The following is a 17,583-nucleotide window of genomic DNA, read 5'->3' as shown; positions in this document are numbered from 1 at the left end:
ACGATTCAACCCGGTTTTGTGGTGAACCGCTCCCTCGGGGATTCAATTCGTTTGAGCGAGCGAGACATCTTCCATCGATTCTCTCCCCCGAGATCCATTCCTGCGCGGCCAACGAACATCGAATAAACATTCAACACCGGAGATTAATAAAGCCACCGCATCGCGCAGGGATGAATCCCGGGTCCATCGAAATCGTAGGCCGGATCATGCCTGATCAAGCAACAAGGAAACCGAAGGATAAAATTAAATTGCTCGGTCACAGCTTCCCTTTGAATCACGAACTGACTTCGCGACCTGACTAGCGTCGTGACGAAGATTTCCGCACGTTTCGCGCTCGTTAGCGGAAAGGAATCGGGCCAATTAACAATCAGACTGCAACTCGATTCGCGAGGAATAATATAATTCATGTAGTACAGACTGTTTCTTTTTTTTTTTTTTTTTTTTTTTTTTGCATTTAATTTCGTCTACGACAAAATAGAAGATATTGAATTGCCAAAGAGATACGCTCTGCGAATTTGCTTTTTTTTTTTTTTTACTCGACGAAACGGGTTTTCCTTGAGCACTTGGTGTGGAAAATTTTATCTCGCGTAAGAATGTTCGTGAGTGCAAAACGAGGCTCGATTTGAATTTACGCAGTAATTCGATGTGAAATTGTTTCCATTTTGTTTTGCACTATTCGTGGGAGAGTTATCATCTCGATTGAATGTACGCTAACGTCCACATTTGAATATTTATTCTGGAGAACGTATCTCGTGGTACGAGAATCGGTATACCGTTTTTCCGGCGTAGTTAGAAACAAGATTGTCGGAAATTAATCGTTCGGAACGCTGTCCCGATCGGAAATAGAATCACTACGCGCTCTCGAGGCTTTCCTCCCCTAGGCAACAATAAAAAACGGTCTTTGCGCCAGCGATCGACACTGCACTCCCCTGCGTTCGATAAAAAAGAAAAAAAAATCCCTCCGCGGTCGTTCCGTCGTTCTTCAAGCAATTGTGCAGTCTGGGTCTCCACTTTGTTAAAAGTACAACTAATTTCTAACTCTAACGAATCTACATATGATTATCGAAATGGAATTAGTCGATAATAGTGTCATGCTCCAACAACGTAATTGTAATGATTGTAAACTCCGTTCGTTTAACTTTAAAACACCTATAACAATCAGACTTGTGAATGAATTCCCTCGCGCGTCAGTTCGGTTCGGTTCGACGTGCGGTTGGAAAAATTTAATCGCACACGAGTTTTTCAATTGAACATCCGCGCCGTTCTCCGCGATCGCGGCTACGAAATATCCCTCGGCCCATCGAGATTTGTCTGTGGAAACAAGCTTCGGGATCGAATTCCGTAAAGATCCTCGTAGAAAAGTACTATTGCGAGGGTGTCGCCCTCGGAAAAAGTAAAAAATATAACTTTTCGAAATCGATATGTAACCCATTTTCCCCCTTTCGTCTTTAATTTATTAAATTATAACAATTTTTAATACGAGAGAATAATTTTACAGGTTTAGCTTTAATGAAAGGATATGCTCTTGGACAATGTAGAAAAAGGGTGCCACGAAAGAATTAAGTTGTACAAAAGTATGTGTGTATGTCTGTGTGTGTGTGTATATGTGTGTCGTCTGTGAAAAACTGATCGTCTCCCACGTTTTTTTTTCTATTTTTTTTATTAATCTCGTCTGGCTCGTTTGTGGTTTATTTTATTTTATTTTTTATCTGGACTTTTATCGATTATAGCTCGGAGGGAACGTTTGTTCTTTCGTATTGGGAATTATAACAAATACGTATCTTATTAGACTGTCATCTTTCTCTTGGCAGTCGCTATATTCTATATAGCGGGTCTACATTATCGGTTTGCCTTGCAAAAATAAAATTTCCAAAGAACAACTCTGATATTTTCGCTCAACGATCGTCGGCATTTGTCAACTACAAGCGCGATCGTCGATCGCCCGCCGATCGAGCGATCGGCGAGAACGCGACACCTCGCGCTTCTTAATCTTCCTCTCTCATTTTCCTTTTGTTTCGTGCAAAAGTATATTTCATAACGGTACCTTCAAAAGAAACTTCGGTGCCGTTGCCATAATTGCCGAGAAAGAATCGGGCGTTCCGTCCGAAACCTGTTCCTCTATCGCTCTCTCTATCGTTCTTTCTTTCTCTCTCTCTCTCTCTCTCTCTCTCTCTCTCTCTCTCTCTCTGTCTCTATTTTTTCTTTTTGTATTTTATTTTGTGTGAAACGAATCGCGGATTTCAAGCTGCGAATGGTGCCTTTCGCGTGGTCAATGTGGCTTCGCTCTTCTTTTGTCCGTACGTTTCGTTCGCTCCTCTCGCGTCGGCGTGCATCGAAATTGAACGGTGCGCCAAGAAGAAGCGGAAGCGGTGGACGAATCGGTCGATAACCATTAAAAAGTACATACGTTAGGATGGTAGAAAAAAGATTTACGCGGGATAAAAAGTTCCTTTGGCGGCGCGCAAAGGTTACGTTTTCACCCGTGGCTTTGATGTTCCCTAGAGTAATTGACATGTGAAGATACTTATAGTTTATACCACTTTTCCGCTGAACGTTCCTCTCTCACCGTTTCCCTTTTCCTCATTCAATTCCATTTTCTCGATGCGCTCATCCAGCGATAAAAATCGACATTGTGAAAAGCAGAACATCAATACGACGATGCCGGAATTGTCAATACGTTTTAAGTATTTTGCACGGAAGGATGTACCTTTATAGTGGTCCTCAAAATGTTCTATCCCTTTATATCCCTAGCACGATAAACAATCATACGCAGGGCATTTGAAAAATTGTTCGCTTCTCTTTGGACACTAAGGTCGGCGATTCGCGGTTTATTCCTATTTCGAGACCGTCTCAAGTAACGTCTTATGGCGCTAATACGATTCTGCAATTGATCAAGAGCCAAACAAAATTGTATTTAAGACGATCTTAAATGTAAGAATAAACCAAGGATACCGGCCTAAGAGAATTCTGTTAATAAAAAGAGTCTCTTGTAGCGGGAGACAATGGTTTCCCGGAGATTGTAGAATTATAAAGTTTCCGTTGCTAAGCGCGGCCTCTCCCGATTCGATTGACTCGCGTGAAGAGGAGAGTGGATAGAGCGAAGGAATATCAATTATTAATTATTAATTCGCCGGCAAAAAATAATGTACTTAACGTTACACTCTGGTTTGTTGATATTTAAAATATTATCACACATTCAAGCTGCCAACGTCATATATAACAAGCGATAATATATTAGAAAAGTAGTTTTTTTTTTTTTGCCTTTTTTTTCTCCCCTCCTTTTCTTACAAAGGATGTGACTCGAATCCTCCGCATATAATTGTCCAACTCTCCCCCAATTCTATCGAGTAAACGCTTTGAAAATGAAGACGACAACGATCACGGTGTACCGTCTACGCGTACCGTGTTTAAGACTCGAAACGGTTCTTCTACACGTTTATACTGTTTTCAGCTATCGCGCTACGAAAATATCCGAGAAAAAGTGCTAGCTTTAGAATAAAAGCTGATCCGCAATCAGGAATTTATTGTATTCTCTTTGTATACTATTAGATAGTACCTATCTCGAAGAAGAATCCTTACTCCTCAATATCCGTAAAAATGTTAATGATAGACAAGGTATTTCTGCTAAAAAATCTCACGACAAGAACGACTGGATGCACATGCTCACCTGGCTCTAACAATGAGAGTACAAGAATTGAGACACGCGGGGTGTGTCGAGCGTCGCGGAACTTCGCGGCGCAGATTTGCAGTCGTTATTGTTACACTTTTGTCACGCGCGGTCTACGAGTTCGTTCGTTCGTTCGTTCGTTCGTTTGTTCATTCCGGATCCTCGTTCGCCGGAGGAGCGTCACGAGCTGCTGCCGTAATCCGGGATCGTTGCGAGAGAAAATTCCGAACGTGCCGCGCCACGTACGCGGCCGCGAGAGAGGAGTCGCGAAACTGCGCAGAAATGTTGCTCGATAATTCGCGAACAGTTTACACGTCGACGACGAGCTAGTGTCTAAACGGAAAAAGAGAAACATCCAAGCCCGCGCCTCCCAGCTTCTCACTTCTTCGGTTCCCTCCGTGTCTCGCTGTCCCGCCCTTCGTCCTTCGTATCTCTGTGCGCTCGCCCGTCGTTATCAACGGCGCGCCGTTAACGCGAGTGTCACCGCGACGTCGCGCAGCTAAATAGTCATTAATTAATAACCTACAAGTAGTACTGTTCCCAGATTTATTTATTCATCGCGCCTCCCTCGCACATTCACGCACGCACAATTTTTTTTTTTTGTGTTCTTTGTTAATTTCAAAATTTAAAAAAATACATATATACTCTCAACCAGACACGCGCATCGCGACGGGCGCGGTCTAACTATTTACTTCTTATTTTCTCTTTCTTTTTTTTTTCCCCTTTTTTTGTTCAACTTGTCAAACAACGCTACCTCCGTCCCGTGCTTTTCTTTCTCCTCTTTTCTCTCTGTTAGCTCGTGGTAACTCCCTTAATAAAATCCTACCAATCTAAGTAATAATAATAGTTAATTTAAATATATATGCATGTATACGTCATATATATTTATAATGTAATGTATTATGCGTATATAATGTGTCTGTACTATGCTCGATTAGCGAATATAGAGATATGAGTAGGATTTATATGGAATATAATGATGCGTAATGTTAGGGTGGGCAATAATTTATCAATAATAATGACAATAATAATCGTAATAATAAAAATAATATTAGACTAATAATAATAATAATAATAATTAATAATGGCAATAAATAATAATGATCGACTAATAATAATTCGCGATGTTAAAAACTGCATCGCGGAGATTAGTAACTGGCGACTAGAATTGTACCGCGGTGCTTGTGCAAAGAGACAATGACAAAACTCAGCGATCGTGAATGATTCGCGATAGATAAATTCGATAAAAAAGAAAAATCCGCAATAACGAACAGGGGGCGAAGATCTAATCACATAATTTCGCAAAGACAATGGGAGTGGGTGTCGCAATGATTCGACAATAAAAAATAGCGAACGCGCGCGCGTTTGGCAACAGATTCAAAATGACGGGGATAATAATAATATTGTCGTATGCCAATGGTAATCAATGATAATAATAATGTGACTGACATCACGACGACGAGCGTAAAAATGTAGGAAAAGCCTTATCAAATCCCCGTTCCTTCTAATAATAATGCAATCATGGCGATAATAATTAATAGAATAATAATAGTAATAATAATACGCAATAATAGTAATGGTAGCGATAATGGCAATTATCCCTGTGTGCTCCGCGCACATGTCCCATCCTCCTCGAGTGTACGTGTATGTCATGCGCGTGTCTTCGTGTCGCGCGTATATATACCCTCCGTATACGCGCGCTTGCACCCTTACCGGCTAGTAGTGTTAATTATTAATTATTACGCTGAGTGTTGGGGCTTCGCACGCCTTACACGCGATGCGAAGCAGCAAAGGTTATCGAGAGGCCATGACTAGACATTCAATCGTATAAGTTTTTTGCCATACGACTTACAATAGTAATAACAAGTGGCGGGCGGCACCGGAAAAATGGCCGACGAATTAAAACACACTCGACTTAATTAATATATCCATACACGTAATATACATATAAGTTCTCCCCCCGCTTCGTTCGCCTTCTTACCTCTCTTTCTTTCTCCCCGCTTTAACATGCCGCCTTTCTTACTTTCAGTATTCGACTCCTTCGCCCCGAGGAGGCGCACGGCGCCTTTCGCGCCCTTCTTCTCGCTCGGCGGTAGAAATCAAAAAGTGAGTAAACGATTCACGATTACATGACAGACATTCTGGAATACTGGAGGCTTCTTATCTATACACCACATAGCAAAAGACCTTACTATCTCGCCCATGCACGTACACCTGTCTTTCTTATGTTCGTTCGCTAGAGTTAAATCTTAAAAACACGCGAAAGCTAAGTCTAGAAAAACGTATCTTAAATTACAACACATACCGTACCGCGTGCTGTGCCCAATCCACGCCCGCTGATCGACTGCAGCTCGATCATTTTCACTTCGCCGCCGCTTTTCCGCCTCCGTTCTTTTCTCCGCGCGAAAAAGCGGCGGCTCGTTAGGAAAAGGAAATCGCACGCTCGACCGAATATCCTTTCCGATAAGCTCCTCTTAATGGAATGTATTAGTTGATCGTACAAGTGGCCCACGCGAAATCGGCGTCGCTCTTATAATTACTTTTCGATTACATATTTTCGTCGGGAAAACGTTAAAGTACATCGAAATTCACAATTTCTCCTCGATCGAAAAGACAACATTAATTTTGCATTTCTTCCGCAATCGTATACTCCGTTACGAAATTTGCAACTCTGCAGATACCTCGAATGAATCGGGACACGCTCGTGAAATGTTCAATTTTTAATTGAGTCGCTTGTCCGCCATAAAATAATTAAAGAATTCAATTAAAAGTGACGCTTCAAATTGCGCGTTATAAAATTGTTTGAAATGAGCATAATAATCGTAGACAAAAAAAAAGACTTTAGATGCAGAAATCGGGAATAAGGTTTGTTAAATGCTGGAAGATCGGTGGCGATTCTTCATGAAGAAAAAAGATGTGAAGAGGCATTCTCTGGAGAGTTGCCGGTCGCATCGCTTCGCCTTCACGCTTCAACATACGGACAATCCATTAAAAACTTTTCCCGAGATAAGTAAGCAGTAAGGGCGGTTCAACGATTAACGATAACTAGCCATTCAACATCGAGTAACGTCTTAAGACCTACTTAAATTCCAGGAGAGAACGACGCGACCGGCTCGACAATTTGTTCGCCAATCAGGCTATAATAAAGAAAAACCCTTCGTCATCTTTTTACTTCGAGCATCAGCCTCCTTCTTTTTCTTCCGTCCTCCCACTTCTCATTCTTGCATGTAACTCGCTCATTGTGGAGTAATTCGCATCATTTTCCACGCTTGTATACCTCGCTACTCCGTCTTTCTCAAATCGCAGTTTTGATTAAAGAACTAAGGAGTCAAATCGATTTCATTAGGGAAGATCAGCCGGCAGCCGAGTTCCCGAAAAAAATTTTCTTTTTTTTTGGGAAAACTGTTCAAGTAATTTTTTTCAAAAGCACCTTTCCCACAACCTTGTTCTCCGTTCCGCTCTTCAGAGTTGCATAAATCAGAATAACGAGATCATCGAGGGACTCCAACGCGTGGCCGAGTCGTCCGAACTGAGTTTCTCGAAACCATATTGACGATCTCGTAAGTTATACCCCTTCGGACTGGTCGGTCCTCGAAGAAACTCGAAACATAATAATTAACACGCTCGTTCTCGGCTCGTGGACTCACTTGTACCGCCGTCGATTGGCGCACTTTACGCGCAGATACGTATACACCACGTTTAATCATGCTAGTGATATATGCGCACGATAATAATTAATTCGCGTATATCGCTTATGGACTAGGAAATTCGCGATCGGGCGCGCCGACCGAGACCTGCGGTCGCATCTCGTTCGACTCCGGCCAGGAACCCTCGACGGGCTTCGTCAGATTGCAATAATCCAGCTGCGTAGTGGACGAAAGTACGATCGACCGGAGCAGATTCGGTGCGACCGAGTCTGCCGTGCGGCGCGCCGGTTCTCCGCTGGTTTACAGCATCGTAATAACCATCGCGTGGTGTCAAAGAGACTGCAGCTCGGCAGCAAGTACAATACATAACTAGGCATGCAACAATACTTGGAGTGGTATTTTTCCTTGAGTTAAAAATAGCGGTCACACATTCGGTCTCTTTCTCTCCTTCTCTCGCATCCCTTCCTCCCGAAGTGCCTTTCTCTCTCTTTCTTTCACTCTCTCGTCATTTCATTTTCACAGTTGCTCTTTTTGTTTTTTTTTTTTTTTTGGTTTTTTGTTTACTCGTTAAGTAACATTACTTGGGCCCGGGAAGAATGTAATTTTTCTTCTTCTTTTCTCTCCTTCCTCGCTCTCTTCCTTTCTCGCGAAAGTTACACAGAGTCGCCGCGCGCCGCTGTCTTTTACTCTCGCGTCGCGAGTATGTGTGACGTCGTGTGGACAGTTTAAAAAAAATCCCCCCTGCACGGATACCTTTAGTCGTTAAGCTCTCAATCTCGTCCCTTCTCCTCTTCTCCCGCGTAAGGGAAAGTTTCCTCTGACCCTCGGCCGGACACCGAGTTGCTCGCGGGCGCGGTTTCCGAGTTGTTAGCAAAAATTGCGGCGAGTCAAAAAGGATTCGGGACAAGCCGTCCCTCTGCGCGCGTTTTTCAAGTCGACGGAAACGGACGTTTCTTGCGCGCGTTTCGTCGGCGGCACTCGGCGCGGTCGGTATACATAATTAACGCGCGCTGCGAACGTACAAAAATATATATGTGACATCTATAATCCGCTATAGGTTTCTAAAAACTCGTCTTTCTTTCTTTTTTTTTCTTTTTTTTTTCTCGTTATTATTAATTCACCGGCGATCACGACGTCACGCCGAGAGCCGCCGGAGGGCCTTGCAGCTCCTCCGTTCCGCGCGCGAGATTTCGTTTCGCTCCCGTCGCATCTCAATTTCGTTCTCACGTCACGCTGGTCGTCCATCACGAGAGATCGTCACGCGGAAAGGAAACCGTCGGGAAAACTCAGGGATGCTCGGCGCTACGGGATCAGCTCGAGTTCTTCATCTCGCCTGACGTCTTCGCACATAAAATATCAAGAAGAATAGGCGTGCTAGGAACAAGCCGAGTAAAATTCAACAGTTCAAGGGAGTATGCAATTGGCTTGGTCATTGCTCGACTTGAATATATCGATCGGCAAAGTACTCGCTACGGCAACGTTCTCTTCGAAATTCTTTTACATCCGCCACTCGACATCATCTCCACGCGTCATCTTCGGCATTTGTCGCAACATAGAATTTTACATTTTTCTCAAACAATTTTCGGAGATAAATAAAAAATTTTAATAGAAAAAAGAAAAAAAAGGACATATGCGTCTATGGTGTAGAAGATCAAAATAAAAATTGTTGCAAAATTATTGAGTTTTTTTTCTTTTTTTTGACAGCATTTCTTATTTTCCGCTTTGCGTAATAATTTTAAATTGGCAGAGACATACCGGTGGCTATGCGCCGCGTAACGAGGACACTGCATGTTGGTGGATAACAAACAACTAGCTACGCCAAGAGAGATCTATAGAGACTATACTGCATCATCAATAATCAAACAGGAACATAGTACTACGTAACGCACACGTTATAGTGGAATGTTGTACTGATCACCATCGGCGAAGACTTCGTTGAGGCCAGGTTCTTTCGTCGATTATACTTGCGTAAAAGCGTATCGATTGAACAGAAAAATATTGGCGTGCCAGCTCGAAAAATTCTCAGAATCGATAAAATTTGAGAAAAGTCCAAGAAAAGTTTGTAATTATTAGAGTAATAAATGCAATTATCCAATTATTCATTGCACATCATATTTCATATAAAAATATTACTTTGTTATTCATCAGAAGTGCAAAAATCGAATGTCAAATTGTAAGTTGTGATACAAGAGAAATTATTAATTCACATGTGACGTAAAATAAAAAAAAAAAAAAAAAAAAACGACAAAAATGTCAAAATTTACATAGGTAATTATAACATTTGCTTGACAGTGGACTTTTCTTAAGAGTTGCATTTCTATTCAATGCCTCCAAATGGACTTTCCTCAAAAGAGAGATATTGATTTTCCGAACCGGACCGCCGTCGTTCTCGAGGTCCAACAGCAGGCAGGCGAGAGACGTACAAAAATAAAAATGAAACAAAAAACTGGTCATTCGTAATGTGAACTGAAAATATTATTAAAAAGCATTTTACAACAAAAAATAACTAAAAAACAAACAAAAATACGATTTACAATTAAATTAAGAACAATCGAGTTGTATCATCTAAAAATAATAATACAATAATATTATAATAATATTAATAATAATAACATAACAAACCAGTACAAAAAAAAAAGAGGAGGAAGAGTGGCTGACAGCGAGAAGAAAAGTGATAGTAGTGTTTGAAAACGGTTTCTCGGTATTTCGTTCTCATCTTGCGCGCATATATAAAACACACGCAGGCAGTAACATATACACATACACACAAACGCATGTACATACATCTCGCGGGCTCTTACTTTGGGAGCGATGCGTAGGAATGGAATTTAATCTCTTGTCTTGTGTGCGCTCGCCTCACGGCCGATTACCGACAATGAGAGCGGCGGAGTGGTAGTGATGGCTAGCTGGCAAGGCGGCGCACCGTCTCTCCTCGGTTTGTCGCGTCAAACGCGCTAATGCGATACAATAACGATACAATAACTGATTAATAAGAATAATAATGTAATAATAATAATAATAATAATAGCAACTAAACATTAATAACTAATTAATAATAGCAGTAATAGTGATAATGACAGTAATGTTAATTAGGGATCAACACATACTTAGGCGATATAAATACTAATGGACAGATACTTTGTGATGACGTCTCGACGGTGCAACTTCCCTCGCGTACCCCTTTTTTTTCTTCTACCCCGAATCGATACCGCCTCTCTTTGAGAGGAAAAAGAAAAAAAAATAAATGCCGAGTTCTTTACTTATGCATTTTTATTCCGATCGCGTCATTCTCCTGGCATTCTGTCTTTGTCAAGTTATTTAAAAAGGTACACTAAAGGTCGCGGAGGCAGCGTTTAAAGTTTAAGATAAAATAGCTTGACGAATCAAGAAGTTGAAAAAAAAATAGCTTAACTATTATGCCAGAGTCGACGCGGAAATGGCATTTGATCGAGAGATTAAAACGTTGACGCTAAATCGCGATACAAAGAAAGACGAAATGATCGAAGTAATTCTTGATGATCCACCTTCGCGTTTATTTTCTCTCGGGGTACTCTATTAATTTTCACCCTCCTTGTCCGTCCTTTCTTTTCACAACGGGGACACTCCGGTCGGAGAATGTCCAGAATTTGCGGCGAAAAATAATATCGGGTCCTCCGCTCGAGACGGCAAACGACAAGTGCATGTAACTGGTCCGTGATATGATTTTGCGCGACTCGAAGGAAGAAAATCGGTAATGTTCACGGAATGTCTGTGGAATTATCTCGGACAAACAAGGACGGAGTTCAGCGATCAGCTGGTTCGGTAGTCTTTAATTGCACCTCTTTAATCGTGCAAGAATTAAGAGACTCACGATTCAATATTTATTTTAGCGTCTGTCATTGCGTATTTATTTGTCGCATGATGAACGTCTGTGGTACATCATACGCTTCGTGTGACTTTATTTAAATAATTACTAATCTACAAAGGTCATGAGATTTGCAGCATTCACTTGGAAGCAACAACTGTGGGAACAAAACGTTTATATCACAATTGAGGGTTTTTTTTTCTTTGAGCCCCTAAATTTACGATAGATCGATTGGGATTAAAAATTTTCAAATAAAATCTTTAATCAAATACCACAAATCTTTAGTTTGATTTTTCAGATATCAACTCATTACTGAACGAAGTGTGCATTGAGATTCGACTACCAAATCAAGCGATCACTGAATTATCTCAGGATCTTCGACTACGATTGATGAAGTTATTCGAGCATATTAAATTTTTTTTTTAATTGCCGCTTGACCAATCAAATTGTGGAAAGTCAATATATCATTGCACTATTATAATTCTAATCTATTACAGAAATCGGTCAATAGATTGAAACAACATCCAATGCTCGATCGCAGAGGATCAAACTGTAATCAGAAAATTATTCGATAAAAAAAACTTTCAGTTACTTTCGCGTAAAATTTTTTAACATTTACAAAATAATGCAGTTATTATTATTTTTTTTCTTTCTTAAAACGATTGAACGCAAGAAAACCATAAATTTACAGGACTTTCCAGAACTACCAAACAAAATTAATATCTGCGCAAGCGAAGCAACAATCGACAGCCGAAGTTTCCTAATATAATGTAAAAAATCGTTACGATTGATAATTAGACTCGTTATAGTATGCCAGCTAGCCTTTTTTTCTCTTTACAATGCGGGAGCGGGGGCGTTGGACAACATCTCGTACCGAAAGTCGCAGCGCGTTCGTAATAATAAAATAATAATAATGCAATAATATTAATAAAAAATATAATAATAGTAAACACATGCATGGAGCCGCGCAGCGGGAGTTCGTGAGGACTTCCGCCATCGGCGACGGTCCATCCAACAAAATATATTATTAATACTATAAATTTTCTTTTTGCCCTCGAGCGAGATGCCGGCGCAAACCTAAAACGGCCTGCGTGGGCGATTGGGTGGTGGTCAAAGGGTGACTTCTCATCGTCGATTGGGATAAACAGTGATTTCGTCGGAATTCTAGAACGCAAGCAGCAGTAACAACGCATTCTCTTTTCTCTTTTTAAGCGGCACAGATAAAAAAAAAAAAAAAAGAAGAGAAGAACAAAAGAAGCTGCATCAGACTGTGACAACTATTTAGAGAACGAGATACAGAGCAAAAAAGGAAAGTCTTACACGGCTAAGAGCTACTATATGCGCTACGATACTAACTACGCTAATAAAAAGAAAAAGGAAGAGGATTTTCGCCGTAAAATGGGAAGTCGGCGAAGACGACGGCAATTCGTTCTCCGCTTTTTGTATCGTTGACGAGGATGTTGGTTAAGTTAATACAATTGCGTTGCGCTATTTTTCTCTCTTTTTTTTCTTTCTTTTTTTTTTTTTTCTTTTGCTATAACAGCCAAAAACGAACTTTGATGTGTGTCGATGAGCGCAATCTTTTTTTTTTCTTTTTTATTTTTATGCATGGATCAAACGTCAAGTATCCTGCTTCTTTCCTTGAGATTCATCTTTTGTAATACTATATAATTTAGTTATTTACGAATTCTTGTGCGATTTTTGCATGTCCATGCAAGTGAAAAAATCTTCATCTCTATTAATTAATCTATAAATTCAGGCTCTGGTATTTAAGCGTTAACGTTACTTGGTATGAAAATTACTCGCGGACGTTTTGAAAACGTATCGTAACAGTACATATGATCGTAACGAATAGTGATATCGTCGATAAGCACAACCCGGTACATACTCGCCGTCAAAAAGTGATTATTAAATTTATCGCCGAATAAAAAAACCGGTCGAGTGATTAACGTATAATAAATCGATACGACTTCGCGATGAGGTGATGGCGGCGAGTGTTTCGGGCTGGCTGGAGAGGTACGAAAATTAATTAAATAAAAACTAATCAATAAGTTGAAGAGACGGGAAAAAAAAATTAAGGCAGTCGGTGATCGTTCAATAACGCTCAATGAAACTGTCATAGTTATTAAATGCACCTCGGGACGAGTCTCCGTAGGAATTGTCGATAACCGTAGAAAACAAAGAGGAAAGGTGTAATCAGAGGACCAACTCAACGCCGGTAATGTTGTCCGATCTGTCCGCAATGCGTAGGATATGTCCCGGTGGCATCAAATCCGCGAGACGACTCTCGCGACCGGTATCAATTAATCTCGGGTAATCAGCGGTCCCGAACGCGCCCCTTCGCACGCCTCAATAACAATCTCTGACGAGAGTCTGTCATCCAAATATGTTGGCACACTGCATGCCGTATCGAAATTACAGTGACGAAATTAATAATTTTAATTTCTCCAACAATTTCTCCAAAGCGTCTCTACGAAAGCATTCCACAGCATATGGATCAATTCGCCGTCTTACTCGGTAAGAGCAAACGATTATTCATATAATAGAGACAACGCGCGAGCAATTTGGAAAACAAACCGGTTGACAAAGATCACAAATGAGACGCGCTGGCGAGCTAGTTCGTGGCTTACCGTGATATAAGACTCAGTCTCGGTCCTGCGGAACAGGCTTAAACCTGTTGAAGGCGAGCCGCGCGAGAGACCCCCGTTGGGTGTCGCGTGGATCTCCGCGAGGATGTGCGGATGTTGGTGCGCCGAACGGACGAAAACGTTCCTCGCGGACCTCGCGCGGAGGGAGGCATTTTGAAGCGCGACGACCGCGACCGGCCATCGTCGAGGGGAGTAACGAAAAACGCGGTGTGAGTTTGGGTGCGCGACTCGACGTTAATACGTTCGGGTGAATCGTTTCGCCGTGACCAAGTAGAAACGCGCTTCCCGATGCGATCGTCGGACGAGGCCTCAGAGAGAAGACTGTGGTCAGTGCGGGGATGAAGGAGCCGGGAGAATGACAACGGGCGGGAGGAGGAGCGGGTGGAAGGCGAGGGGGAGGGGAAGTGACTAGCGGCGGCGAGCTCTACAACTAAACAACAACAACAGTATTTTCAGTATTATAACAACATTAACAAGTAAGTTATCGCGTACGCGGCCGCACCCACGCGCGGCACGTACGCGCGAAGAAAGGAGCGCGCGCGATTTTTGTCGGGGCAGGGTTGATTTACACGTCCTCTCTCTCTCTCTCTCTTTCTCTCCCTCTTTCACTCTCTTTCTCTCCGTTTTTCACTCCCTTTTATCTCGTTTACGAGTCCTCGACAGCCTAGCGTCGCGAGAACTGCACATACGAAGCGTCACGCGTTTCTTTTCCTCGCTCCCGCTCGTCCACTCGAGGACGAAAGGAGCGGCTCGCGGAAACGCAAGGGTGCCGAGGGAAACGCGCTATCTCGCATACCGTCGATGATGTCCGTCGTTCGGCAGAGTCCACGCGAGGAGCATCTCGGGAACGTTCCGACGAGGGGACTCCGAATTTCTCGTTGCCGTGAACGACACCCGCTCGGAGGTCGGTTCTTCGATGGTCGCGTATAAGACGCGATAGATGGTGTGCCTCTTGTCTTGCAGCCGGCGATTCTCCGTGAAACGTCTTGTAGGCGGAGCGAACGAAGAAGATTACGATGAGCAGACGATGACGATGGTGAAGCGTTGGCGGTGAAGCGATAGAAGACAGGCGAACGTAGGAAAGATCGACGAGACCGCGGCTTTTCCGCGAGCGCCGTGCGATGAAGAGCGACGATGGCGTTAATGACACGATGAAAAATGTTGAGACTGGCGCACGACGATCATCGTCGTCGTCGTGACGCGTCGCTGGTCTACATGCCGATCGGCGGCACCTGCACGTAGCGGTATATGTAGAGCCGGTAATCTTTGCTGGCCAGCACGACTGAGCCGTCGTCCATTAGTGCCACGTCGAAACACTGCGCGTGCTTCACCTTGCTTTCGAGGGCCGAGACCAATTGAGCATCCTGCGTGAAGATGGTCAGATTAAAGTTGTTATGATTGTCCGCTATCAGGATTTCGCCGTGCGTGTTTATGCCCACGCCGATCGGGTAGTTAGTGATGCCCTCGCCACCGATCTGCCGCAAGTAGGCGCCTTCGTAATTAAATACCTTGACGCAGTGCGCGCGATTGTCGCTGATAAAGATCTCCTGCTTGTCGTTTACTACCACACCGTTTGGAAACTCTAGGTGCTTCGAGCAGCCGAACTTCTGCAGAACGTTGCCGGTCTGGTCAAAGATGATGACGCGCATTACTTTACACTCCACGACAACGATTCGTCCCTTCGAGTCGACGGTGACGCCACGCGGATGCTGAAGAATATTCGCGCCGAATTTGCGCACGAATTGACCGTACTGATTGTATATTTGTATCTGGTGGGTCGGCGAGCGTTCCGTGACGATAATGTCGCCGGACGTCTTCACCACGGCGACGCGATTCGGGTAGAGCAATTGACCGTCGCGTTTGCCGCACTCGCCAAATTGAAACTTAAACCTGCCCTCCTTGTCGAAGATCTGAATGCGATGGTTGTTCGTGTCGGCGACAATAATATCGTTCTGCGCGTTCACCGCAACACCCGATGGCTCGGTGAACTGGCCCTCCATTACGCCGAACTCGCCGAATTTACAGTGATATATCATCTTCTGCCGTTTGATTTGCGACTTGGGCGGGAATATCGCGGTGGCGGACATCAGCTTCGAAGTCAGGTCAAGGACGGAGTCGCCTGGCGCGGCGTTCGTCGCTACGTTCACCGACGGCATCGCGAAATGATCATTCGTCGTTACGACCGGGTAAGTGTCGCTCCCGCCGTTGCTCCATTTCTCGTACGGATTGGCGTTCATGCCGTTCAGATTCACGTCGCTGATCGTCGTCGAAAACGGGCCGAGACTGTTGGCAGAACTGAAACGTTTTGAGATCACGCTGCTGACAGTATCGATCGAAGAAGGTGATGACGACGAGCCGCAATTCATGCTGGAGGAGATCAGGCCGTTGCTGTAAGTCCGATCCAGAAGAAGACTGCCCAAAGAGCCAGCTCCGCTGCCGGGTCCGTTAGTGATGTTGCTGCTGCTACTGCTGCCGATGCCATTGCTCGACAGAGCGGTAGGTCGTGCGATAGGCGGCTGTTTGCCGATCGAGCCGGCGTTATTTTCGCTGTTGCTGTTGCTTCGAACGTAGCCGAAAGTGTTTCTCACTCCTACCTGTATAGCCTGGTAATTGCTGACGAATTCGAGGTCCGCGTTCTGATTTGCTATGTCCGTATTCGGTATGCTGCTCAGTAGTACCTGTAGCTTGGCTTCAAGAATTTTCTTCACCATGAGAAAGTCGGTGATGGTGGTGACCTTGGTGACGCGCTCGACGAAGTCGCAAGTCTGCATTATTTTGTCCGCCATCTCAGTGGCTCGCTGGGAGAGCACGTTCAGAGAGAGTTGCTTCGACGAGAACACAGAGTCGAGCTCCTTCAGCAGCTCCTGCTTGCGCTCGTCCAGCATCGATCGGTAAAACTGGAAGGTGTCGTTGATCTCATTCTGCGCCTTGTGGTACTGAACCTGCAGGATCGCGGCGTTATGGTCCGTCGCCTTGACCACCGCGCGCGCATCCGCCGCCTTCGAGCGGCACTCCTGGACGATCCGCGACAATGCCTCCAGCTGCTGCGTGCCCACCTCCGAAACGTGCGCGCAATCGTGTAGCGGCGCCGCGTGCTCTGTCAGAGTGCACTCTTTGCAAATCGGCACGTTGCAGCTTCGACAGAAGTACTTGATGATCTCCTGCTTGTGCCGCAGACAGAAGTGTATCTTTTCCGTGTTGCCGCCGTTGTTACTGTTGCCGGTGCCGTTGATAACTAGACTGTTTCCACCGCCGCCGCCGCCGCTACCGTTACAGGCGCTTTTAGGCAGTTCTGTTGTCGCGGTAATTGTGTTGTTACCACCGCCGCCTCCATTATTACCACCATTTCCGCCGCCGCTGCCACCACCGCTGCCGACGGTTTCCATCTTGGAGTCGGCTAGGTTCAACAGCCGGTGGCCTTCGAAGCAGAGCATGTATTGATGTGCCATCACGCAGTTTGGACAGAGGAACTGCTCGCAATCGTAACAACGGGCTACGGCTCCGGCTACGACGCCCTCAGTAGATTTGCAGCCGGTGCAACGGATGTGGCCGGTACCGCCGGTGCTACCCAGCCGGCAGCGCGGGCACGGATCTTCGCCCGACTTTGGCGCGTCGAGGCACAAATCGCAGCTGTCGACGTCGCAGATCGCCGAATCGCTAGCAGGCGGCGAGCTACCGCTCACCGTTACTGGGGACAGCGAGACCGGGGACCCGAGGGAATTTGCGCGCGATTCCAGTGAGGGTGTCGGCGAGGCCATCTTCAATCAACCGGCATCC

The 17,583-nt window shown here is 44.3% G+C and overlaps 1 protein-coding gene across 5 annotated transcripts in view; it reads right to left on the bottom strand.

Annotated features, from left to right (window-relative positions):
- Positions 1–17,583, bottom strand: part of Brat (brain tumor) — a 90,528-nt gene that overhangs the window by 11,271 nt on the left and 61,674 nt on the right. For all 5 annotated transcript variants that reach the window (XM_070661504.1, XM_070661492.1, XM_070661500.1 and 2 more), the window contains one exon: positions 1–17,583. This exon is cut by the window's left edge and continues 11,271 nt beyond it. In XM_070661504.1, the coding sequence (XP_070517605.1) occupies positions 15,018–17,564 (2,547 nt within the window). In that variant the 5' untranslated portion in view covers positions 17,565–17,583 and the 3' untranslated portion in view covers positions 1–15,017.

This window comes from Cardiocondyla obscurior, linkage group LG01 (assembly GCF_019399895.1).
Source record: "Cardiocondyla obscurior isolate alpha-2009 linkage group LG01, Cobs3.1, whole genome shotgun sequence".
NCBI classification, from domain to species: Eukaryota; Metazoa; Arthropoda; class Insecta; order Hymenoptera; family Formicidae; genus Cardiocondyla; species Cardiocondyla obscurior.
Note: the sequence above shows the minus strand (reverse complement) of the source record. Positions and strands in the feature narration are given on the sequence as shown.